The 25,686-nt window shown below is 42.2% G+C and overlaps 4 protein-coding genes across 4 annotated transcripts; all 4 read left to right on the forward strand.

Moving 5' to 3' along the window:
* Positions 1-424: 424 nt before the first annotated feature.
* LOC308278814 (melanoma-associated antigen B4-like) lies at positions 425-5,901 on the forward strand (the record flags this gene model as incomplete). The annotated part of the gene is made up of 3 exons (XM_080718828.1): positions 425-1,406; positions 3,876-3,887; positions 5,636-5,901. 3 exons carry the CDS (start codon positions 425-427, stop codon positions 5,899-5,901), a joined length of 1,260 nt encoding a protein of 419 aa, XP_080574954.1.
* A 1,092-nt stretch (positions 5,902-6,993) lies between these two features.
* LOC308278815 (melanoma-associated antigen B5-like) lies at positions 6,994-8,034 on the forward strand (the record flags this gene model as incomplete). The annotated part of the gene is made up of 1 exon (XM_080718829.1): positions 6,994-8,034. One exon carries the CDS (start codon positions 6,994-6,996, stop codon positions 8,032-8,034), a length of 1,041 nt encoding a protein of 346 aa, XP_080574955.1.
* A 9,568-nt stretch (positions 8,035-17,602) lies between these two features.
* On the forward strand, positions 17,603-18,616 carry LOC308278816 (melanoma-associated antigen B4-like; the record flags this gene model as incomplete). Its single annotated transcript, XM_080718830.1, has 1 exon — positions 17,603-18,616. One exon carries the CDS (start codon positions 17,603-17,605, stop codon positions 18,614-18,616), a length of 1,014 nt encoding a protein of 337 aa, XP_080574956.1.
* A 5,607-nt stretch (positions 18,617-24,223) lies between these two features.
* On the forward strand, positions 24,224-25,264 carry LOC308278817 (melanoma-associated antigen B5-like; the record flags this gene model as incomplete). The annotated part of the gene is made up of 1 exon (XM_080718831.1): positions 24,224-25,264. One exon carries the CDS (start codon positions 24,224-24,226, stop codon positions 25,262-25,264), a length of 1,041 nt encoding a protein of 346 aa, XP_080574957.1.
* Positions 25,265-25,686: the final 422 nt, after the last annotated feature.

A 25,686-nucleotide genomic window follows, 5' to 3' on the forward strand; every position in this document is an offset into this window, starting at 1 on the left:
GCCCCGTTCTCCCCTCCTCCTCCTCCTGGGTTGGCACTGTGGAAGTACTCTGGAAATGTGCAGTGTTTCCTTATGGTCGGCACTTAGCAAACAGTGGATATGGTGGTGCTGGAGGTACTCTGATTGGCCTCTGACCCCTCAACCAATGGCCACTGCCTCTGGCCCCCAGTAGTTCCAAACTCAGCAGGTAGTCATGCAGGGGCCTAACACTCTAACTTCCTCCGCAGGTTCTTGGCAAACAGGCCGCCAGAGAGCAGGAGCCTGGTGAGTTCCCAAGCCGGGTCCACCCGTGGCAGACCCTCCAGAAGGGCCTGGCTCTAAGCCAAGGTGCTCTTGCCCTGAGCACGGCACTCACTGTCGTTCTCCCCCATCCAGGTTGCCGCCTTGCAGGCTGTCCGGCTTGGTGTCCCTGACTCCAGCCATCATGCCGCGGGGTCAGAAGAGTAAGCTCCGTTCCCGCGCCAAGCGCCAACAGGAGCATGGGGAGGCCCAGGGCCTCAGAGGTGCTCAGGCCACCACAGAGAAGGAGGAAGGCTCTCCTCCTTCCTCTCCTGTTGGAGTTCCCCCGGAAACCGAGGAAGCTCCACCCTCTAGTTCTCTTGATACAGGTGTTTCCAGTACAAGCCCTGAAGTGGAGGCTGAGAATCCGGATGCAGATGCAGGTGCAGGAGATGCAGGTGCAGGTGCAGGTGCCGCTGGGGAGGAAAGTTCCAGTGCCTCGGGGGCAGCAGCTCCCACTCCGCGTGTGCGCAGAGATCCTGTCACCAGGAAGGCCAGCCTGCTGTTGCAGTACCTGCTGGAGAAGTTCAAAACCAAGGAGCCCGTCACAGAGGCAGATATGCTGAAGGTTATCAACAAGAAGTACAAGCTATTGCTCCCAGAGGTCCTCAGGAGAACCTCGGAGCGCCTGGAGCTGGTGTTTGGCGTGGAGTTGAGGAAAGTCAGCCCTAGCGCGCAGTCCTACAACCTTGTCAGTAAGCTGGGCCTGTCTAGTGAGGGCAGTCTGAGTGGCAGTAGGGGCTTGCCCAAGACGGGTCTCCTGATGACCCTCCTGGGGGTGATCTTCATGAAGGGCAACCGTGCCACTGAGCAAGAGGTCTGGGAATTCCTCAATACGCTGGGGGTGTATGCCGGGAGGAGGCACTTAATCTTTGGGGAACCCCGGAAGCTCATCACCAAAGATTTGGTGCAGGAAAAGTACCTGGAGTATCGCCAAGTGCCTGACAGCGATCCTCCAGTCTATGAATTCCTGTGGGGTCCCCGAGCCTATGCTGAAACCAGCAAGATGAAAGTGCTGGACGTTTTGGCTAAGATCTGTGATACTATCCCTAGTTCCTTCCCTAATCTGTATGAAGAAGCTTTGGAGGAGGAGAGAGAGCGAGCTGTGGGTGGAGCTGGCGCTGTTGGTAGGGCCAGGGCTGGATACAATGCCCTTTCCCACAGCTCCTCCCACATCTAGATGGGTCTGAGGTAGAGGTTTCACTAGATGCTTGAAGAGGAGTGGAGGGTTGGAGAGTAGTATGGCTTGGAGAAAGCAAAACGTTTGTCTTCTTGTTCGTGTTTCATATGCATAACTTAGAGCTCTTATTAATTGTTGTTCATTGTTGCTATTAATTTGTTATTTCTGAAGTGTGTTTCTTTGTTGAGAACAGATCTTGCTACAGACTACCTATAACAACCTGTCCCACAGCTCCTTCCAGTTCTAGCTGTGTCTGAGGTAGAGTTTTCACTTGATGTCTGAAGAGTTGTCAACCTTCTGTGGAGTGTGGAGGGCAGTATGGCTTGGAGAAAACAAATTTTAAACAATTGAAAAAATGGAAACAAATATTTGCCTCTTTTTTCCTCCTTATTTTGATTAGTTATTATTCAATGTTGTTAATAATTTGTTATTTATAAAGCATGTTTCTTTGTTGAGTATTTACTGTGCAGACTATATATCTTGTCAATGACATGACTGTCACATTCACTGATTGCATATGGGATTGAAATTTACAATCTTAGTATTTATAAGACAAAAGTCACAAACCATATTGGCTTTATGATCCACAACCAATAACAGGATAGTGGTAATTTTATGGAAATGTGAAAGAACCTCATTAAGAAATAGTTGACAACATGAAGTGGTTAAACAATAGTATAATTAAGGTTGACTGTATTCTTTTTTCACTTGATTGTAATGAAATATGCTGAATTTTCTTACTTCCTTCAAACTGTACAAGAAATTCAGTATCTTAATAAAGTCAACTTCTTATTCATCCTTTTTTCGTAGTTTTTAACTATTTTCTCCAAATATTAGTTAAGCATCTGTTTTTGGAGCTCTCCTTGACAGGACTGGAAAGAGTAAGAAAAAGAAGACCCATCCATTTATCATAAATTTTAGAATCTAAGAGCACTTATAATATATAGGAGAGTAGAGCGATACTATCTAATATATGCGCACAGGTAAGCAGAAGGGATGAAGATGAGATTTAAAATAAATGAGAGCTGGGTGTGGTGGCGCATGCTTGTAATTCCAGCATTTGGGAGGTTGAGACAGGAGGACTGTGATTCGTGGATAGCCTCAGCTACTTAGTTAGGCCCTCTGCAACTCAGTGAGACCCTGTTTCAAAATAAACAATAAAAAATAGGGTAGGGGATGTAGCTTGGAGGTCAAATGCCCCTGGGTTCCATCCTCAGTCCCACAAAAAAAAAGAAAGAAAGAAAGAAAGAAAGAAAGAAAGAAAGAAAGAAAGAAAGAAAGAAAGAAAGAAATGAAAGGGTAAATTATCTGAAGAAGGCACTTTTAAGCTTTTGGGAACTGAAAGTCTCTCAAGAGGAGGGAATTCAAGTGAAATGCATGCCATGCTGAATGAGGCTCTATTATGCTGAGCAAGGGTCAGACCCTCAGAAGGTGCACCTCAGTTTAGAGCACCTTAGTTTAGAGTTGCTAGAATAAGTCAGGTATGGGAAATGAATCTTAAAAGTTCCTTTGGAACTGTTAAGTGTACTGGACAGAAATCCTCACCTATGCAGCAATAGAAATGGTCTGTGTCTACATGTAGGCAAACATGATGCAGAAACTATACACTGAATATTCAGGGAGTTTCTGAGAAATATGGGCCCTATTTTCTTGAGATTAAATGTCCTTGAGACACTGATCTGTCCTCCTTTCCTGGGCTGGGAGATCCATATTCTGATCCATTAAAAGGATATTTCAAAAGGGAAACACCCTAATTGTCATGATGTATATTCATAAAATTATCAAATTCAATCACTAAACATAATGAGGGAGTGGGAGGGAAGGGGATGGAAATTGGGGAAAGAAAAATAAGCGATGTGAGCGTGTACGTCTTTACCATTCTATACTCATCAAGCTGTATGATTACAATGTACTAATCAATTTAAAAAAGGAAATGTTAACTGGGTTGCTTAGAACGTAATTAGCTAATCTTAGAATGCTCAGTTTTGGGTGGTGATAGTGTAATGAAAAATAACAAGTGCCATGGGTCATAAAGCATCTAGGAGGAGAGGTGGTAGGTCCTTGACAAAAAATGGAAACTTTGAGTTGCCTGTAGCTGGGTAAGATCAACCTCAAACCCAACCTATAGAATATTCTTTGATGGGGATATACTACTTAGTGTCATTTGCTCAGCACCTTTTCAGCTGGTGTGCCTTTCTATGGCATTTAATCTTGCATTTTCTAAAGACCAAGTTCATTGAGAGATGGTTTTACCATCTTGGGTCAAAATAATCTTACCTAATAACTGGAACTCATTAAAAAACAAAACTTTGTGCACTGTGTCTAGTGATTTATATATAACTGATATGTGCCTAAATCCTACATGATTTTTTGGATCAGATATACTTTGAAGAGTAAAAACTTGCACTTTTCTCAGGTTCAAAATCCGGTAAGTGAAAAGCGACTTACCCTGATTCTGATTTCTACTGCACCATTGTTTTTTTTTTTTTGTTTGTTTGTTTGTTTTTTTTTTGTTTTTTTTTTTTTTTTGGTGATTCTGGGGTTCCTGGAAACCCTTCTACCTCTGGGCTACGCTCCCAGACCTATTTTTTTTTTATACTTTTTTTATCTGGAAACAGGGTCTATTAAACTAGCTCGGCTGGCTTTGAACCTGTGTGATCCTTCTGTTTCCGCCTCCCAAGCATGGGGATTATAAGCATGTGCCACAACCCCCGGCTCTCTACCACACCATTGTAAGCCTAAAGTAGACCTTGTATAATTTATTGATTTTATGTTCATTACTTCAAAATGCCTGTAATTGCAGTACCTGAAAGGTTGAGACAGGAGGATTTCAGGTTTGACAGCACCCTAAGAAACTTTGCAGGGCTCTCAAAAACCTAGCATGATGAGATGCTGATTGAAAAATAAAAGGGCTGGGGAAGCATAGCTTGTACACTGGAGAGAATACCCTGAATGCAATCGGAAATACCACAAAAATGTGTTTCAAGTGATAAAAAGCAAAACTTCAAACACAAAGTACTGTTTTGAAATATAGAGCTCTACGAATTAGCAAAGAAAAGTACTTAAATAAATGTAAGACATGAATAAAGAAAGAGTCTTTGGTTGGCAATATCATTACCCACAAAGTCAATGTCAGTAAACCTCAGGAGACTGGGGAACTCGAAAACTCATTGGGCTAATACTTCTTTCTGTAGAATCGATGTACATTTGAGAAGTTACATTAGGGTATAAATATGGCAAGTGAAGAGAAGTTATAAATACATGTTTACATACAGAGAGAAGACAAAGTATAGATATGTGCTTCCAGGTTCTACAATGTGAAAGCACAGCCCTTAATTTCTCTCTCTCCCCCTCTCTCTCTCCTCTCTCTCATTCTTTCTTTCTCTCTGTCTTTTTCTCACACTCTCTTTGCTTTCTTCCCATGTGTTACCCAGATCCAACCTGACAGACTAAACACTGAAATGTCAAACAAACTGAAAAAAATACATTTTCCTTGCTCTGAGTTTTGTGCTCATTTTTTTTTTTATCATAGTGAGAATATTGACTGAGACAGTAGCTCATGATCTCACTCATTTATGGAATCTGAAAGAGTTGATCTCAAAAGTTAGAATTGTTCATACCAGACTTAAGGAAGAGTGGTAGGTGGATTAAGAAAGCTTGATCTAAGTTACAATTAGATAAGATTATATAAAGTTACAGTTAGATAAAGTAAGACATTCTGGTATTCTATTGTACTATAGTGTGAAGATAAGTAACAATTCTGTACTTAACATTTAAGAGATAGAAAAATTATCTTGAACATTTAACTATAAAGAAATAGTATATATGTGAGGAGACAGATGTGTTTAAACCGATTTAAAAATCACACAAACTATACATGTTTTAAGACATTATACGATGCCCCATTAAGATGTATATTCTTTCTTGTTGTATTATCATTTAAAAATTAATAAAAGAGGAAAATGAACCTCAGGTCCTTCAGGGATCAAAATTAGGACAGTGAGTGAGGACTGAGAACACAACACTCCTCGAAACAGAGAACCAAGTAGCTTGAATCATCCCTGGTAGGAAAAAAGGATTAGCCACATGTGGCATTCTCTGACTCCCCTTTATGGAGTCTCAGGGTATAAGAATTTTGGTACAGTAGATAAAAAGAGGTGTCCCATACCCTTTCAGGAATCAAATGTGGAACTATTACTGATATCAAGGGGACCAAAGAGCCCAGACAACTGACAGTTCACAGAGACTTCTGTCAGATTAAGCATTATAAGAAGGATCTCAGGAACATAAAAGCCTTCAGCACAGGAGATGGGCCTGTGTATAAGCAAAGGAAGGAGTCCAAGTCTCAGCCAGGAGTTAAAATGAAGATCCTGAGAGAAAACTTCGGCAACTCTCTACCCTCAGAAATGAGAGGACCAAATAAGGACCCATCCCTGCTGTAACCCCTGGATACCTGGGCATTGTTGACATAGTATGACATAGTCTGTGGTGTCACAAAGGAGTGAGGGACTTGGCCTGAGAGTTGTGCCCTAAGGTCAGTAGTGCCAGGATTTCCAGGCTGGTCCGAGGGTACAGTGAATGCTCTGAAGTCGAAGGGAACCACACAACAAAGAACACTTGGAACAACACTGAATCTATTCCTTCCTCTCAGTCATTGAGACCAAGACCAGGTAAGGTCAGAAGAGATTTTCTCATATCACTTGGGGGATTCTTTGGGGTGTTATTGTCCTTATTATGAGGGAAAAGACTTCATAGCCAGGAAAGGGGGAATGCTACGCCATACCTGACATCAAAGCAAGTGCTGTGGGGACCATCTATTTCTAAGTAAAAGGAATAACAAAGATTTGGCCCTGCCTTTGTTTCAGTACTTTAAGACCAAGAACAGGGTTTACAAGATGAAGCTCCCACCAGTTATACTTATCATACCTACTAGAGGTGAAATCCTTATTTGGAAGATGCAACAACCATTCAAAAAAGGCAGGAGAGTATCCCAAGACATATATACCAGCTCAAGGAGCCTGAATGAGTATTGAGGACCACTAAAATTCCAGAACAGAAAATGCCCCACTGAAGGCACATAAAAAGTAGTGATTAGCAGGGGGGCCTTCTTCCCTTCTTTTGTGTCCCAGGAAACTAGTAATCTCAACATCATAGTAGCAGAGGGGTCTCCCATGGCTTACCCTCAGTTGACATAATGTTTTGAAGGTGAAGTGAGGACCCCACAACTTGGGAAACCTCCAGCCTCTGCTTTCACCCCAGAGTTACCTGAGGCAGGGCTGGCAAGCTCTAGGCAAGCGTTCATTCTCTCTTCCTCAACAGGTTTTCAAAAGGACAGGGAGGTCAGGTGAACAGGAGCCCAATTGGATTCCTAGAGCAGTTCTCTCTGGGAAAACTACAAATGTAGCCTTCCTTAGAGCCATGGTGGGATTTCCATGCTGAAAGTGTACATGCCTTCCCAACCTCCCTCCTCTAGTGGGCCCTCCCAACCTGTTCTCTTACTCACTCCCTGCCTACTATTCCTGACCACAGCCATCATGCCTCGGGGTCAGAAGAGTAAGTTGTGCAGGCATCAGAAACGCCATCATGCCCGACATGACTTCCAAGGCCCTAAGGAAACACAACCCACTGCAGCAGTGGAAGAGGAGACACCCTCTTCCTCTACTCTTCCTGAAGATATTTCCCAGAGCTCTTCTACTTTGGAGTCGAGTAGCACAGCCCAAGGGCTTTGCAGCATGCCATCCAGCACCAGCCCTTCTACAGATGTTCTTGCCACACGTTGTGATGAGGGTGATGACAGCAGAGATGAACAGCATCAAAGTTCCTCCGAGATCCCACCCTCCTCTGAGGATGATTCTCTAGCTGAGACGGTGTATTTGCTGGAGCAGTTCATACTCAACAAGTATAATATGAGACAGCGCATTACCAAAGAAGACATGCTGCAGGTAATGGACCAAGAGTACCAAGACCGGTTTGATGAGATCCTTAGAAGAGCTGCTCATCACCTCCAGGTTGCCTTTGCAGTTGACCTGACGGAAATCGACTCAACCTTTCACGTGTACAACCTTGTCAGCAAACTAAAACTCCCCAACAATGGCAGAGTTCGTGCTGGCAAGGGGATGCCCAAGACAGGTCTCCTGATGACCGTCTTGGGTGTTATCTTCACCAAGGGCAACTGCGCTACTGAGCTAGAGATGTGGAATTACCTGAAGACGATGAAAGTCTATCCTGGGAGGAAGCACCGCATCTATGGAGAGCCCCGGAAGCTGCTAACCCAAGATTTTGTGAGGCTAGAATATCTGGTGTACCAGCAGGTTCCTGACAGTCAACCTCCAAGTTATGAATTCCTGTGGGGCCCAAAAGCATACACTGAAACCACCAAGATGAAAGTCCTAGAATTTTGGGCACGGATCAAGGGTACTGTTCCTAGTGCATTCTCCGAGCAATATGAAGAAGCACTGAGAGACGAAGAAGAGAGAGCCCGAGCTGAAGCCGCAGCCCGTCCTGGCAGCAGTGCCATAGCCAGGCTTGTTCCATGGCCACTTCCCATAACCTCTCCTACTCCTACTGAAGTCTGAGGCTTTGATCCAGACAAGAAACTGTGACCCACAGTAGGGGTTGTCTTGGAGATACAAACCAATCCCACAATAAAACAGTTGTGATAATGGAAGAATAAAACAAAAGAAAACATGATCTATAATGGTTTTGCTCATTTCATTTTCTCTTTTGTTAGGTATTAGTGACTGCTTTATGCCTTGAGTTTCTTACTTCATTTAAAAATGTAGAGGAAATTAAATCTTAATAAGTTAGACTTCCTGCTCACTGTCCATCTTATATCCCAAATATCAATGAGTATGCTTTTGAAAGCCTCTGTGCTAGTATAGTGGATAAAGATATCGCTTCTTCCCATATAATTTATTAATTTTTTTTACATCTTTGTGTTACTAGGGATTGAACCCAGAGGCATTCTCCATCCAAGCTGCAGCCTCAGCTCTATTTATTATGTATTTTGATACAGAGTTTCACTAAGTTCTGAAGGGCCTCACTAAGTACCCGAGGCTGGCCTGGAACCTGAGATCCTCCTGTCTTAGCCTCCCAAGTATTGGGATTACACACATCCGCAACCACACCTGGCTGTCCGTAGTATTTTACAAGTTGTTCCTTACAATCATATGAGAAAAATGCTAAGATATCCTCAATGCCTTACAATAAATAAGGAAGACTGGGTAAAATGAGCGTAAATTGCCTGAGGCAAGGCAGTTTTAATTTTCGGAAGCTTCAAGACAAAGTGATATAAGTTGTAAATTAAGGTTTTTGGCAGACATTGTGAGGTTGTTGGATTTGTGAGCAGGGGCTCCACCCTCAGCTGATGTGTTACATAAAAAACTGTACTGTAGTGTAAGACCTAAAATTAAAGTCCCAGCGGGTCGTGGTGGCGCATGCTTGTAATCCCAGATTTGGTGTGCTGAAACAGGAGGATCTTGGTTCATGAACAGGCTCAGCTAATTAGGCCGTCTGCCACTCAGTGAGACCCTATTTCTAAATTAAAAATTAAAACATAAAGCCTGGCATGGTGGTGCACCATTGTAATCTCCGTGCTTGGGAGGCAGCGACAGGAGAATCATGCAGGTTCAAAGCAGCCAGCCTCGCTGTCTTAAGAGACCCTGTTTCCTAATTTAAAAAATATAAAAATAAGTCTGTTAATGTAGGTCAGAGGCAGAAATCTTTCCAGGATCCCCAATACAACCAAAAATAAATAAATAAATAAATAAATAAATAAATAAATAAATAAATAAATAAAACATATGGCTGGGATTGGGAGCTTAGAGGTAGAATGCCCTTGGGTTCCATACCCAGTGCTGCACAAAAATAAAAAAAATATAATAAATGATCCAATATTATGCGTGGCTTTTGACATTCAGTACAGCAGCATGTTTAGTGGCCTTCCTGCAAGTTCCCCCCTATACTGTGTGCTTTCAGATCAGATCCTCTTGCTGAACAACCATCCCTATCAAGGAGATCAGGCACAGCTACTGATTTTGCCTACCTGGTGGTTTTCTACTCCATAGGAATTTTTGTACTTGTTCAAAGGAGTAAATCTCATGCTCTCATGGAAGATAGAGGTCAACCTCATCCTCTTCTACAATCCTGCCTTTCACAGACCCTGTTTATCACTGGTTCTGAATTCAATCACCATATGGCCCCATGTTGCATATCATGCCTTCCTTCCCCTGGCTGTGAGTACATGAGTACATATGATTCATGAACTGCTAGCAATCTCATCTGTAAATTGTCCAGTGTTGTGTGTTTGGTACCACATAAATATAGCATGAAAACTCTTCTCTCACCAGTGGAGTAAAAAGGAGTTCATTAAACATAGTTTTAGAAATTAATTTGGGATAACAGATAATTTACACCTAAAAGAAATGTCTGCTTGGGGAAGTAAATTAGTTTGTTAGTGATGCTATCAAAAATACCACCTCCAGGCTGCTGGTTCATGCTTTTAATACCAGCATTCGGGATGTAATACTTGAGAATATTGATTCGTGGACAGCCTCAGCTACTTAAACCCTCCGCAAACTTAGTGAAAACCTGTTTCAGAATCTGGACGTCTGAGGCTGGGAAAAGAGCCTGCCAAGGGGTTAGGACTGTGCTGGGACCAGCGAGGCCGGGATCAGATTCTGCCATGAGGAAAGGCTGGTGCTGGGGCCTCCGAGGCCAGAATCCAAGCCTGATGAGGGGTTAGGCCGGTGCTGGGGCCACCGAGGCTAGGATTGGGTCCTGCTGTGAGGCAAGGCCAGTGCTGGGGCCTCTGAGGCCAGGAACAGAGCCTGCTGAGGGGTGAGGCCGGCACTAGGTCCAGAAAGGCTGGGATCGGGGGCCTGATATGAGGCAAGCCTGGTGCTGGAGCCAGGAAGGGCGGGATCATAGTCTGCCGGGTGGCCAGGCCAGTGCCAGGGCTATCAAGAGTGGGATCGGAACTTGCAATGCGGCATACAAAGAGAAATATCACAGAAAATACAATGCCAGATGCTTTCCATAATATGTAAAAACTAGGAAGATATAGGTAATAGGAGGAGATCTAATTGAAGAAAGGGCCCTATAGAGGAGCAATTAAGGTGACCAATCAGAACGGATGGCATGGGGGAGGATGGAATCTCTATAAAACTCATTATGGATATAAAGAAATGTATCAAAGTTAATCACCAATCAAATATGGGATCGAGGGAGGGGGAGGGAATGGGATGATTGGATAAAGGCTAAATGGATGATGTGTGATTGTATATGCTCACAAGTCTTGTATTACATTGTGATGTATGACTACAATGCACCAATAAATAAATATATATATATATATATATATACACACATATATATTTTAAAAATTGGGCTGTGGATATACCTTGTGAATCCCCCTTGTTTCTATCCCTAGTACTGCAATATATATATACAATATTATATATATATATATATATATATATATATAATCATAAGATGAAGGCTTAAAAGCAGATATTCATCTTCTCACAGTTCTGGAGGCCACAGGTCCAAGTTTGAGGGGCCATCTCATTTGGTTTCCTCTGAGACCTCTCTCAGTAGTTCTCAGAGGGCCATGTTCTCGCTGCCTCTTCATAGAGTGGTCCCTTTGTGTGTGCAAATCCTTGGTGTTTTCCTTTAGGTCTTACTGTCTTCTTATGATGACACCCCATTCAGACTACATTAGAACCAACCCCAATGGCTTCACTGTACTCAGTTACCCTTTTAAAGACCTATCTCCAAACACAGTTATGCTGTAAGGTACTTCCGTGTATAAATTTTGAGGGAGAGGGTGTACAATTCAGCCTCAACAGGCAAAACAGGAGGTGTCTTTGCCCTTATCTCAATGCAGGAGAAGAGAGTCCACAAATAAGTCTTATCTACATTGTTTCATGGAGTTTCTGGAGAAAGAAAGTGATACTCCCTTGAGGTGAGATGTACAGAAGCAACTGTGTCATTTTGCCTTAGACTAGAAGAAATAACTCCCACTTCATTAAAATTATATTCCAAATATTTTTAGAGTAGTTTGGTAAATTCTCTATACAAGTTTACAGCCAAATACAGCGTTTATGACAGAAAATATGGCCATTTTAACTCTTATAGTGATCATGGACATCTCCAAATGCAAGATTCATTTTTTTAAAAACTTTATGACACTCAAAAATTACATTGCTGTGATGACCCTTCCTACCACACTGGCTCACCTTGGATAAACTTTGACAAAACCTGTATATCCATAGACTATAATGTTTTACATATTTGTGTTCCCAAAATGAATAGCCCTAATTGCACTATGACCATCTTGTTTTCTGGTAATTCTACTTTGTGTATTTTCCAAAAGAGATATGTAACTATTCTACCACCTGCAAGTCAGCTTAAAAGATCTGGTGTAAGCCAGGTGTGGTGGTGCATGCTTGTAATCCCCGCACTTGGGAGGGTGAGACAGGAGGATCGCACAGGTTCGAAGCCAGCCTCAGCTGGCTTAAGAGATGCTGTTTCCAAATAAAACATATAAAATATGTCTGGGAGTGTAACCCGGAGGTAGAAGGTCCCTGGGTTCATCCCCAGTACCACAAAAAAAAAAAAAAAAAGATCTGGTATAACTGACCTTCTGGGTCTTCATGCTGAGACTTATGGAACAATCTAGAAAAAGAAGACTAATAATAAAGACTACCAACATTTTGGCTCTACTCCTCCAAGGTCAAATGCTACCTAGGGAATAAATGATAGGACTTCTTAGGGCTTTGTAAATTCTGGGAAGTCACCCAATCCACTGAGAAAGGAGATTGTGGAGACGCCAGAGATACAGCCACCAACATACCACCAACATACAACCTGCAGAGGGAAAGTCATCAGAGATGAAAACGACCTCTATGCCTCAAGTGAAGTGGTCAGCAATACCATGACATGACCTGTCCTGACAGATGGCACAGCTGGCATAGGTAAAAAGCCTCACAAAGTCCCTAAGTGTAACCCTGAGGAACCTTGACTGACCTTAACAGCAAAAATTTAAAAAAAAATGTGTTTGTCCAGCTTGGCCTTGAATTCCCAAAAAACCAGTATAAACAAAGGCAAATATGCTATTTCAAGGGTGATAAAAATGATTTATACTAAAACTATGCATATAGTACTTCTATCTTTATGACACCAATACCCAAAACTTCCCTCAGATTAAGTCCTCACAAAATGCTGTAAAGTTAAACTTGTTGTTCTTGAAGTTTTACAGATCCAGGACCATCAGATTTCTACCCCAAAGTGGAAATTCCTTTTCCTGTAAACTATACCCGTTCCCCTCTATACCCTCATCCAAGTTTGCTTTTCACTCTGCCTTGCTTTCTCTGCCCTGGAAGCTCATCCCTTGTCCATAGTTCCTCTAACAGATAAATAAGGCAACAATTGATTACCTGCTCTTATTCTATCATTTGGAATGACAGATTTCCCGGGATGTGTTGTTTAAATATTACCGATTATTCAAAAGCATAACTTGTTTAATATGTGATATGTAAAAAAAAAAAAACTGGAATAATTGCCAATTACATGGAATCTGAGTATGGGTCCTCCTGTATAGCATGGCTCTTGCCCTTTCTAACTCCTTACTCCTGCTCATTATATCTTTGGGCCATGCATAATCAACCAGATTAGGCCACAAATGAAAAAAAAAAACCCACTAACTTGCTGGGCATGGTGGTGCACGCTTGAAATCCAAGTATTCAGGAGACTGAGACCAGAGGATAGTGGTTTGTGGACAGCCTCAGCTATTTGGTGAGGCCCTTCGCAACTTAGTGAGTCCCTGTTTCAAAATAAAAATAAAAAACAGGGCAGGGCATGTGGTTCAGAGGTCAAATGCCCCAGGGTTCCATCCCCAGATACACACACACACACACACACACACACACACACACACACACACACACATCATTAACTGCTCCTTTAAGGAGGTTCTTCTATTACAGACCAAAGGCTAATCCATCTCCCCCCAAATGCACAGGACCTCTGAAGACCCTCACAGCTCCTAGCCTTTGTCATGCAGGAAGTATCCCAAAGAAATCCAGCTGCCCATTTCCCAATATAAATATTATAAAACCCCTGTAATGTGGGCACTGTGAGGTCTGGCTGTGAGGCCTGGCTGGAGGAGACAAAGAACTCCAGCAGTGGCAGTAAAAGTGGCCCTAATTGCTTCCCTATAGGGCCCTTTCTATAACTGGACCTCTTCCTGTTACCCCTTTCCTCCTAGTTGACCAATCAGAGGGTATGGGATAGGGGAGGATGGAACCTCTTTAAAACTCAGGAGGCATGTAAGCAAATGTATCAAAGTTAATCACCAAACAAGCATGGGATCGAGGAGGGGGAGGGAATGGGATGGGGGCTGGATGAGGGCTAATTGGATGATGTGTGCTTGTATATCTTCTCAAGTCTTGTATTCCAATGTGATGTATAATTACAATGCACCAATAAAAATAAATTTTAAAAAAGTGGCCCTAACCAGCTCCCTGCCCCCAGCCCATAAACCTACATGTCTGGCCAGCTGTCAAGACCAACAATGCTGAAAAAAAAAAGCCACAGTTATGACTGGGTAACTATCCCTCCCACCTAAAGTCCAATGAAAAGCCTCTAGTCTGTAATACAGGACTCTGACTCTCCAGGACTCTCTGGCCAGTTGCCTCCTATCACATTTATCTCCAACTAAATCTGTTCCTGACAATCTGTGCACTTCTTGTCCCGATATTTTCCAACATATGATATTTACCAACAATACAAAAAATAATTTTTATTCTCCTTAGTATTTTTATGCATAAGCAAACATACAAAATATATACATATATATTTGTATGTTCAAAATAGTATAGATGATTAAGAGAAATATATTCAGCTTATAAAAATTTGAGCACTATACATACAATTCTATTATTATTCTTGTTTGAAATAAACCAAGTGATACTCCCAGGAATATTTATTTCATTAAACTTATTTAAAAGACATATATTTAAAATATCCAAACAATTCAGCTGGGCGTGGTGGCGCACACTTGTAATTCCCGCGCTTGGGAGGCTGAGACAGGAGGATCGCACAGGTTCGAAGCCAGCCTCAGCTACTTAGTGAGGCTTTCAGCAACTTAGTGAGACCCTGTTTCCAAATAAAATATAAAAAAGGTTTCAGAGTATAGCCCAGAGGTAGAAAGCCTCTGGGTGCCACCCTCAGTACCTCCAAAAAGAAAAAAAAATTAAATAAATAAATAAATATCCAAACAATTCAAGAAACTAGAGAATGGATAGCATATTAAACACAAAAAGCAAAACGTAGAAAATAATGCAGGCAAATGCAAAAGTGATAAATTAGAAGAGTGAAGCCAACTAATGCAAGCCAGTTCTTTGTGTAATTTATATAATTTTATAAGTACTATCAATAACAAAAGCAAGAAGCAAAAATGAATGTAAGTTAAGAAGTAAAAACAAATATTAGCTAAGAAAGATTATATAAACTTGTATACAGAAGAAATTTACGGAAATAAAGAGCATTATTGAAAAACTATGGTCAAAATATCATGGTAACAAATGGTGGACCAGGAAAAGGTTTTACCTAAAAAATGTCAAGTAAGAAACTCAAGTGAATTTTAGAATCAAAGAATCACCATGCTATACGCCCTCAGAGATTAAAAGATAAAGGTGATTGCTGCCAACGTCATGTCAAAAACTACAAAGGACACCATGTATATACTAAAAGAAGTGCACAGTCATTAAATCATATATAGATTTAATTGACAAGAAACAAATAGAATTTAATGTCAATAAAAATCTTCTTGAATTGAAGATTGCTGATGAAAAATGTCAGGTAATTAGATTAATTATTCTATTTTTAATCATATTTTATTTATTATTCTATTTTTATATTAATTATTCTATCCCCTATTCGATACACTACTCTATGTTTTTTAAATTTTCATAGTAAACGGATTAGTCATAAATGTCATGCCTCAAATGACAAAAACAAAAGCAATTATGTGCAGTGGCAATTGTGTGTTATTTTAATGACTCTACAGTCTGAAACAGAAGAATAGAAATTTCAAGGCCAGCCTGGATAAATTAATGAGATTCTTTCTCAAAATGAAAAATGAAAAGGGTGGAGCATCTCTGGATTCCATCCCCAAATACAAAATATTTTTTAAAAAGTAAAGAAAAAAGTAAATCTGAGAATTCTTAGCAAAATATAAATGACTGAAAGGGTCCATAAAGAAACAGAAATATTCAATTACACAACAGAAACTAAACATATAGTGCAAACCCAAAGCACCATCAAAACACTGTATGGCCAGCCAGTTTTGGTGGCCTATTACATCAATGTGAGAAGAAAAAGACTAAGGTCCATCTAATATAAACTCTTCTAAATCAAACAAAATATTTGGGAATTACTCAACCATTTTAACAGAGTAGGAGATTCCTCATGACTTTTTGGAGATTTTTACAGGTTATGTTAAGAGGAATGGGATGATTTAGTATCAGAAGAGGTTGAAATCCCAGGTTTTGGAGGAAGTCAGCATGAGAACCTGAGAGAAGACAAAGATGCCACATAACTCAAAGGACACAGGACTATACAGACTCTTCTCCGGACACTTCACGCCTCCAATGTACACTTAACTTACAAGCCATAGCCAAGTCTGGGAGGACCAGGTGGTCAGTGTGTCAGTACTTGCTATCAGGAGTCTAGGAGAAAATTTCAGTCTTAGGGAAGGTCTGGCCTCAAGTCAATAGAAGGGAGGTGGGCAAGTAGCTACAAGTCACCTAGGTAAGATACTTAATGAGGACAGAAGACACCGTCCATCCAAGAAAAGGGACCCCACAGATTCACCTGTATTGGGAGAGCCTAGGCATGGATGTTGAACTCAGCTTTCAACTACTTACTATCTCAAGAATCTCAGTGTAATGAGATCCTCGGCCTGAAGACGGTTGACTCATCTCAACCAAGAGAGAAACCACAGAGCCCATACAAAGGTAAGGTAAAGAACTTATGTGAGTTCTCTAGGAACACGGCTCCCCAAGAACAAAGGAGGAATGACACAGCCGCACCCGGGTTGCTGTACTCGGAGGGCCAGGGTGGGGGACCGGAAGTAGAACCCCTGACTTCCTGTTCGCCCCCTCTAGGCCTGAGGCCTTGTCCGGAGAGGGACCGCTACAGAAGACCTGAGAGACACATCGAAGAAGTGTCCGGTGGTTTGGTGAGCACCCTGAATTATTAAAAAGTAAAATCAAAGCACCCGGTAAACTTCGAGAACCCAGAATGTGTTTTTGGAGTGAGGAGGCGTCCCGGGGACACCAAGCGGCTTGCGCTGGTCTCAGGGTCCGCGGAGAGTAGTTAGGCGCAAAGGCCGGCCACTACCCGAGGGGCTCAGGTCGCAGGCTGGGGCATCGGGGCCGGCACAGAGGGACACCTGGGCCCTGTAGAGTTGATCAGAGGACCGAGGGGAAGACAGTGGACTCCTGCCCCCAAACTCGGGATGAGGGTGGGGAAGGCCCCAGAACTCGGCCTGTTTGGTCCTGGGCAGCCTGTCCGCAGGGGTCCAGCCCCAGGTCATGGCGAGAGTCGCGGTTTGGACTGGCCACGGTGGGAACCGACCTCCCCTGGCGAAGGAGCGCCCTTGCCTCAGCCCTAGGAGCCAGGTGTCCCAGAGTGAAGTGGCCTTGGCCACGCCCGCCCCGTTCTCCCCTCCTCCTCCTCCTGGGTTGGCACTGTGGAAGTACTCTGGAAATGTGCAGTGTTTCCTTATGGTCGGCACTTAGCAAACAGTGGATATGGTGGTGCTGGAGGTACTCTGATTGGCCTCTGACCCCTCAACCAATGGCCACTGCCTCTGGCCCCCAGTAGTTCCAAACTCAGCAGGTAGTCATGCAGGGGCCTAACACTCTAACTTCCTCCGCAGGTTCTTGGCAAACAGGCCGCCAGAGAGCAGGAGCCTGGTGAGTTCCCAAGCAGGGTCCACCCCTGGCCGACCCTCCAGAAGGGCCTGGCTCTAAGCCAAGGTGCTCTTGCCCTGAGCACGGCACTCACTGTCGTTCTCCCCCATCCAGGTTGCCGCCTTGCAGGCTGTCCGGCTTGGTGTCCCTGACTCCAGCCATCATGCCGCGGGGTCAGAAGAGTAAGCTCCGTTCCCGCGCCAAGCGCCAACAGGAGCATGGGGAGGCCCAGGGCCTAAGAGGTGCTCAGGCCACCACAGAGAAGGAGGAAGGCTCTCCTCCTTCCTCTCCTGTTGGAGTTCCCCAGGAAACCGAGGGAGCTCCACCCTCTAGTTCTCTTGATACAGGTGTTTCCAGTACAAGCCCTGAAGTGGAGGCCGAGAATCCGGATGCAGGTGCAGGTGCAGGTGCCGCTGGGGAGGAAAGTTCCAGTGCCTCGGGGGCAGCAGCTCCCACTCCGCGTGTGCGCAGAGATCCTGTCACCAGGAAGGCCAGCCTGCTGATGCAGTACCTGCTGGAGAAGTTCAAAACCAAGGAGCCCGTCACAGAGGCAGATATGCTGAAGGTTATCAACAAGAAGTACAAGCTATTGCTCCCAGAGGTCCTCAGGAGAACCTCGGAGCGCCTGGAGCTGGTGTTTGGCGTGGAGTTGAGGAAAGTCAGCCCTAGCGCGCAGTCCTACAACCTTGTCAGTAAGCTGGGCCTGTCTAGTGAGGGCAGTCTGAGTGGCAGTAGGGGCTTGCCCAAGACGGGTCTCCTGATGACCCTCCTGGGGGTGATCTTCATGAAGGGCAACCGTGCCACTGAGCAAGAGGTCTGGGAATTCCTCAATACGTTGGGGGTGTATGCCGGGAGGAGGCACTTAATCTTTGGGGAACCCTGGAAGCTCATCACCAAAGATTTGGTGCAGGAAAAGTACCTGGAGTATCGCCAAGTGCCTGACAGCGATCCTCCAGTCTATGAATTCCTGTGGGGTCCCCGAGCCTATGCTGAAACCAGCAAGATGAAAGTGCTGGATGTTTTGGCTAAGATCAGTGATACTATCCCTAGTTCCTTCCCTGATCTGTATGAAGAGGCTTTGGAGGAGGAGAGAGAGCGAGCTGTGGGTGGAGCTGGCGCTGTTGGTAGGGCCAGGGCTGGATACAGTGCCTTGTCCCACAGCTCCTCCCACATCTAGTTGGGTCTGAGAGTTTTCACTGAATGCTTGAAGAAGAGTGGAGTATTGGAGAGTAGTATGGCTAGAGAAAGCAAAACGTTCATATGCATAACTTAGAGCTCTTATTAGTTGTTATTAATTGTTGTTATTAGTTATTTCTCAAGTTTGCTTCTTATTGAAAATAGATCTTGCTACAGACTACTTATAACAACCTTTCTCACAGCTCCTTCCAGATCTAGCTGGTTTTGAGGTAGTTTTTTCACTTGATGTTTAAAGAGTAGTGGAGTGTGTACGCCTTATGGGTTGTAAAAACCAAACAGATAAGTTAAAAAATAACAAAAATAAAATGTTTTCCTCTTTTTTTCTTCTCATATAAAAAAGCAAGTTAATACTAAAATAAAACATGTTAAAAAAGAAAATGTGTTTTTAATTTCATATATGTATAACTCATTATTGTTTGTTGTTATTTATTTTTGTTATTAATTTTTATTTGTCAAGTGTGTTTCTTTGTTGAGAATTTATTGTGATTCAAACTATGTATAACACCGTGTCCCATAATTCCTTCCACATCTAGTTGTGCCTGAGGTAGAGTTTTCACTTGATGTCTGAAGAGGAGTCAAACTTCTCTGGAGTGTGGAGGCTAGTATGGGTTGGAGAAAAATAAAACGCTAAAAAAAGAAAACAAAATGTCTCGTTTTTCCTGTCATTTATTTATAACTTAAAATTTGTTTAGTTTTTATTCATTTTTTAATTAATTTTTGTCATGTGTGTTTCTTTGTGAGATTTTTTTTGTTTGTGCTTCAGACTAGATATAAGACCCTATCCCACAACTCCTTCCAGATCTAGTTGGGTCTGACGTAGAGTTTTCACTTGTCGTAAGAGGAGTCAACCTTCTGTGGAGTGTGGAGGGTAGTATGGCTTGGAAAAAACAAATTTTAAAGAATTGAAAAAAAAGAAAACAAGTATTTGTCTCTTTTTTCCCCCTCTAATTTTGATTAGTTGTTATTCATTGTTAATGATTTGTTATTGATAAAGCATGTTTCTTTGTTGAGAATTTCCTATGCAGAGGATATAATTTGTCAATCACATGACTTTCACATTCACTGCTTGTATATGGGTTTGAAAGTTACAGTCTTAGTATTTATAAGACAAAGTCACAGAACATATTTATGATCCACAACCAACAAAATGATAGGGGATAATTTAATGGAAATATGAAAGAACCTCATTAAGAAATACTTGACAACATGAAGTAGTGAAACAACAATACTATTTTGACTGTATTCTTTTTTCAATTGATTCTAATGTTAAATGAAATATGCTGAATTTTCTTACTTCCTTCAAACTGTACAAGAATTTCACTCAATAAAGTCAACTTCTTACTCGTCCTTTTTTTTTTCTTTTTAACTATTTTTCCAAACTTTAGTTAAGCATCTATTCCTTGAAAGTCTCCATGACAAGACTAGAGATAGTAAGAAAATAAGACTCATCCAGTTCTCATAAATTTTAGAATCTAGCAGCAGTTATAATAAAAAGGAGTAGAGAGATACTATCTAAAATATGAGCGATGAAGATGATAAGATTTAAAATGAAATCAAAGGGTAAATTATCTGAAGAAGGCACTTTTAAGCTTTTGGGAACTGAAAGTCTCTCAAGAGGAGGGAATTCAAGTGAAATGCATGCCATGCTGAATGAGGCTATATTATGCTGAGCAAGGGTCAGACCCTCAGAAGGTGCACCTCAGTTTAGAGTACCTCAGGTTAGAGTTGCTCAAATAAGTCAGGTATGGGAAATAAATCTTAGGAGTTCCATTGGAACTATTAAGTGTACTGGAAAGAAATCCTCACCTATGCAGCAATAGAAATGGTCTGTGCCTACATGTAGGCAAACATGATGCACAAACTAAACACTTGATATCCAGAGAGTTTCTGAGAAATGTGGGCCATATTTTCTTGAGATTAAATGTCCAGTACCCAATGACCTTTGTCTCTTATCTTGGGCTGGGAGATCCATATTTTGGTCCATTAAAAGGACATTTTAAAAGGGAAACAGCCTAATGATCATGATGTATGTTAATAAAATTATCAGAGTCACTAAACTGAACATAATAAGTAGGGTTGGAGGGAAGGGGATGGAAATTGGGGAAAGACTAATGAGCAATGTGAGAATGTACATCTTTACCATCCTGTACTCATCATGCTGTTTGATTATAATGCACCAAAGAGTTTTAAAGAGGACATGGTTACTGGGTTGCTTAGAATGTAATTTGGTAATCTCAGAATGCTCAGTTTTGGGTGGTGATAAGTGTAATGAAAAATAAGTGCCATGGGTCATAAAGCATCTAGGAGGAGAGGTGGTAGGTCCTTGACAAGAAAAAGAAACAATGAGTTGCCTGTAGCTCGGTATCAACCTCAAACCCAACCTATAGAATATTCTTTGATGGGGATATACTACTTAGTGTCATTTGCTCAGCACCTTTTCAGCTGCTGTGCATTTCTGTGGTGTTTAATCTTGCATTTTCTAAAAACCAAGTTCTTTGAGGGATAGTTTTACCATCTTTGGTCAAAATTATCTTACCTAATAACTGGAACTCATTAAAAAACAAAACTTTGTGCACTGTGTCCAGTGATGTGTGTGTGTGTGTGTATGTGTGTGTGTGTGTGTGTGTGTGTATATATATATATATATATATATATATATATATATATATAATCTGATATGTGCCTAAATCGTACATGATTGTTTATCAGATTCATGTTGAAGAGAAAAAAATTGCAATTTTCTCAGGTTAACAAATCTGGTAAGCAAAAAGAGACTCAACCCTGACTCTGATTTCTACTTCAACATTCTAAGCCTAAAGCAGACCTTGTGTAATTTATTGATTTTATGCTCATTACTTCAAAATGTATTTCAGAGTCGGGTAGGGTGCACATGCCTTTAATTCCAGTACTTGGGAGGCTGAGATAGGAGGATTTCAGGTTTGACACCAGCCTAAGCAACTTAGCAAGACTCTCAACAACCTAGCACAATGAGATGCGAATTCAAAACTAAAAGGGCTGGGGGAGTGTGGCTTGTAGAAAGAATACCCTGGATTCAATCCGCAGTATCACAAAAATTGTGTTAGAAGTGATAAAATGCAAAACTTCAAACACAAAGTACTGTTTTGAAATACAGAGCTCCACAAATTAGCAAAAAAAAAAACTTAAATAAATATAAGACATGAATAAAGAAAGAGTTTTTGGTTGGCAATACCATTACCCACAAAGTCAATATCAGTAATCCTTAGGATATTGGGGAACTCGAAAACTCATTGGGCTAATACTTCTTTCTGTAGAAACGATGTACATTTGAGAAGTTACATTAGGATCTAAATCTGGCTAGTGAAGAGGAGTTATATGTTTAGATACAGAGAGAAGACAAGGTATAGATATGTGCTTCCAGGTTCTAGGCCGTGAAAGCACACCTTTAATTTTTTTTTCTCTCTCTCTGCTTGATTCCCCCATGGCCTGAGTTTCCCAGATCTAACCTGACATTGACTAAACACAGAAATCTCCAACAAAGTTTGAAAATACATCCTCCTTTCTAAAGTTTTGTGCACAGTTGTGTTGGATCATAAGGAGAGTATTAACTGAGACAAGATCTCATGATCTCACTCATTTATGGAATCTGAAAGAATTTATCTCAAAAGTTATAATTCTTGATACCAGAATTAAGGAAGAGTGGTAGGTGGGTTAGAAAAGTTTGACCTAAGTTTCAGTTAGATAAGATTATAACAAGTTACATTTAGAGAGGAATAAGACATTCTGGTCTGTTATGGTACTATAGTGTATCTAGGTAAAAAATCTGTACTCAAACTTTCAGAGAGATAGAAAAATTATTTTGAAAATTTATAAAGAAACAGTAAATATGTGAGCAACAGATGTGTTTAAGCGGATTTGAACATCTCACAAACTATACATGTTTCAAGACATTATATGATTCCCCATTAACATGTATATTCTTCTTTGATTTATTACCATTTACAAATTAATAAAATAGAAAAGGGAACCTCAGGTCCTGCAGGGAGTCAAAACTAGGACATTGAGTGAAGCCTGAGAACACAACACTAACCCAAACAGAGAGAAATAAAAGTAGCTTGTATCATCCCTGGGAGGACACAAACAGGATTACCCCCATATGCCATTCCCTGACTCCTCTCTATGGATTCTCAGAAAAAAAAATTTTGGTACAGTAGAGAAAAGGAGGTATCCTATACCCTTCCAGGAATCAAATCTAGAACCATGAGTAATATCAAGGGGACCAAAGAGCCCAGAAGAATGAGGTTTCACAAAGGCTTCTGTCCAATTAACCATTATAAGAAGGATCTCAGGAATGTAAAAGCCTTCAGCAGAGGAGATGGGCCTGTGTATAAGCAAAGGAAGGAGTCCAAGTCTCAGCCAGGAGTTAACATGAAGATCCTGAGAGAAAACTTCGGCAACTCTCTACCCTCAGAAATGAGAGGACCAAATAAGGACCCACCCTTGCTGTAAACCCTGGGATACCTGGGCATTGTTGACATAGTATGACATAGTCTGTGGTGTCACAAAGGAGTGAGGGACTTGGCCTGAGAGTTGTGCCCTAAGGTCAGTAGTGCCAGGATTTCCAGGCTGGTCCAAAGGCTAGAGTGAATGCTCTGAAGTCGAAGGAATCCACACAACAAAGAACACTTGGAACAACACTGAATCCATTCCTTCCTCTCAATCTTCGAAGACCATGAACAGGTAAGTTCAGATCAGAAGATTCTCATATCGCATGGATCCTTTGGGGTGTTTTTCTCCTTATTTTTAGGGAATAGACCTCAGAGTCAGCAAAGGGGGAATGCTAGGTCATACCCAGAATCAAAGCAAGTACTGAGGGGACCATCCATTATTAAGTAAAGGAATAAGAAAAACTTGGTCACTGCCCTGCTTTCAGTCCTTTTAGACCAAAAACAGGGTTTACAGGTAGAAGCTCTGACAACGTATATTTATCTTATCTCGTAGAGGAGAAATGCTTAGTCAGAAGATGTAGCTACCACTCAGAAAAAGGGGGAGAGTATCCCAAGATCTATATGCCAGTGTGACAAGACTGATTGAGAATTGAGGAACCCCCCAAAGATTCCAGGACAGAAAATTCCCAACTGAGCACCGAAGGACCTAAACAGCAGTGATTAGCAAGGGAGCCTTTTTCCCTTCTTTTGGGTCCAGAGAGACTTGTGATATCAACCTCAGATAGCAGAGGGGTCTCCCATGGCTTACCCCCAGTTGACATAATGTTTTGAAGGTGAAGTGAGGACCCCACAAATTGGGAAACCTCCAGCCTCTACTTTCACCCCAGAGTACCTGAGGCAGGGCTGGCAAGCTCTAGGCAAGGGTTCACTCTCTTTTCCTCAACAGGTTTTCAAAAGGACAGGGAGGTCAGTTGAACAGGAGCCCAGTGGGTTCCTAGAGCAGTTCTACCAGGGAAAACTGCAAATGTAGCCTTCCTTAGAGCCATGGTGGGATTTCTATGGGGAAAGTGTACACGCCTTTCCAACCTCCCTCCTCTAGTGGGCCCTCCCAACCTATTCTCTTACCCACTCCCTGCCTGCTATTCCTGACCACAGCCATCATGCCTCGGGGTCAGAAGAGTAAGTTGCGCAGGCATCAGAAACGCCATCATTCCCGACATGACTTCCAAGGCCCTAAGGAAACACAACCCACTTCAGAAGTGGAAGAGGAGACACACTCTTCCTCTACTCTGCCTGAAGATATTTCTCAGAGCTCTTCTACTTTGGAGTCAAGTAGCACTGCCCAAGGGCCTTGCAGCATGCCATCCAGCACCAGCCCTTCTACAGATGTTCTTGCCACACGTTGTGATGAGGGTGATGACAGCAGAGATGAACAGCATCAAAGTTCCTCCGAGATCCCACCCTCCTCTGAGGATGATTCTCTAGCTGAGATGGTGTGTTGCCTGGAGCAATTCATACTCAACAAGTATAATATGAAACAGCCCATTACCAAAGAAGAAATGCTGCAGGTAATGGACCAAGAGTACCAAGACCAGTTTGATGAGATCCTTAGAAGAGCTGCTCATCACCTCCAGGTTGCCTTTGCAGTTGACCTGACAGAAATCGACTCAACCTGTCACATGTATAAACTTGTCAGCAAACTAAAACTCCCCAACAATGGCAGAGTTCGTGCTGGCAAGGGGATGCCCAAGACAGGTCTCCTGATGACCGTCTTGGGTGTTATCTTCACCAAGGGCAACTGCGCTACTGAGCTAGAGATGTGGAATTACCTGAAGACGATACAAGTCTATCCTGGGAGGAAGCACCGCATCTATGGAGAGCCCCGGAAGCTGATAACCCAAGATTTTGTGAGACTAGAATATCTGGTGTACCAGCAGGTTCCTGACAGTCAACCTCCAAGCTATGAATTCCTGTGGGGCCCAAAAGCATACACTGAAACCACCAAGATGAAAGTCCTAGAATTTTGGGCACGGATCAAGGGTACTGTTCCTAGTGCATTCTCCGAGCAATATGAAGAAGCACTGAGAGACGAAGAAGAGAGAGCCCGAGCTGAAGCCGCAGCCCGTCCTGGCAGCAGTGCCATAGCCAGGCTTGTTCCATGGCCACTTCCCATAACCTCTCCTACTCCTACTGAAGTCTGAGGCTTTGATCCAGACAAGAAACTGTGACCCACAGTAGGGGTTTTCTTGGAGATACAAACCAATCCCACAATAAAACAGCTGGGATAATGGAAGAATAAAACAAAAGAAAACATGATCTATAATGGTTTTGCTCATTTCATTTTCTCTTTTGTTAGCTATTAGTGACTGCTTTATGCCTTGAGTTTCTTACTTCATTTAAAAATGTAGAGGAAATTAAATCTTAATAAGTTAGACTTCCTGCTCACTGTCCATCTTATATCCCAAATATCAATGAGTATGCTTTTGAAAGCCTCTGTGCTAGTATAGTGGATAAAGATATCGCTTCTTCCCATATAATTTATTAACTTTTTTTACATCTTTGTGTTACTAGGGATTGAACCCAGAGGCATTCTCCATTCAAACTGCAGCCTCAGCTCTATTTA

This window comes from Muscardinus avellanarius (genome assembly GCF_963383645.1).
Source record: "Muscardinus avellanarius genome assembly, chromosome: X".
Lineage (NCBI taxonomy): Eukaryota > Metazoa > Chordata > Mammalia > Rodentia > Gliridae > Muscardinus > Muscardinus avellanarius.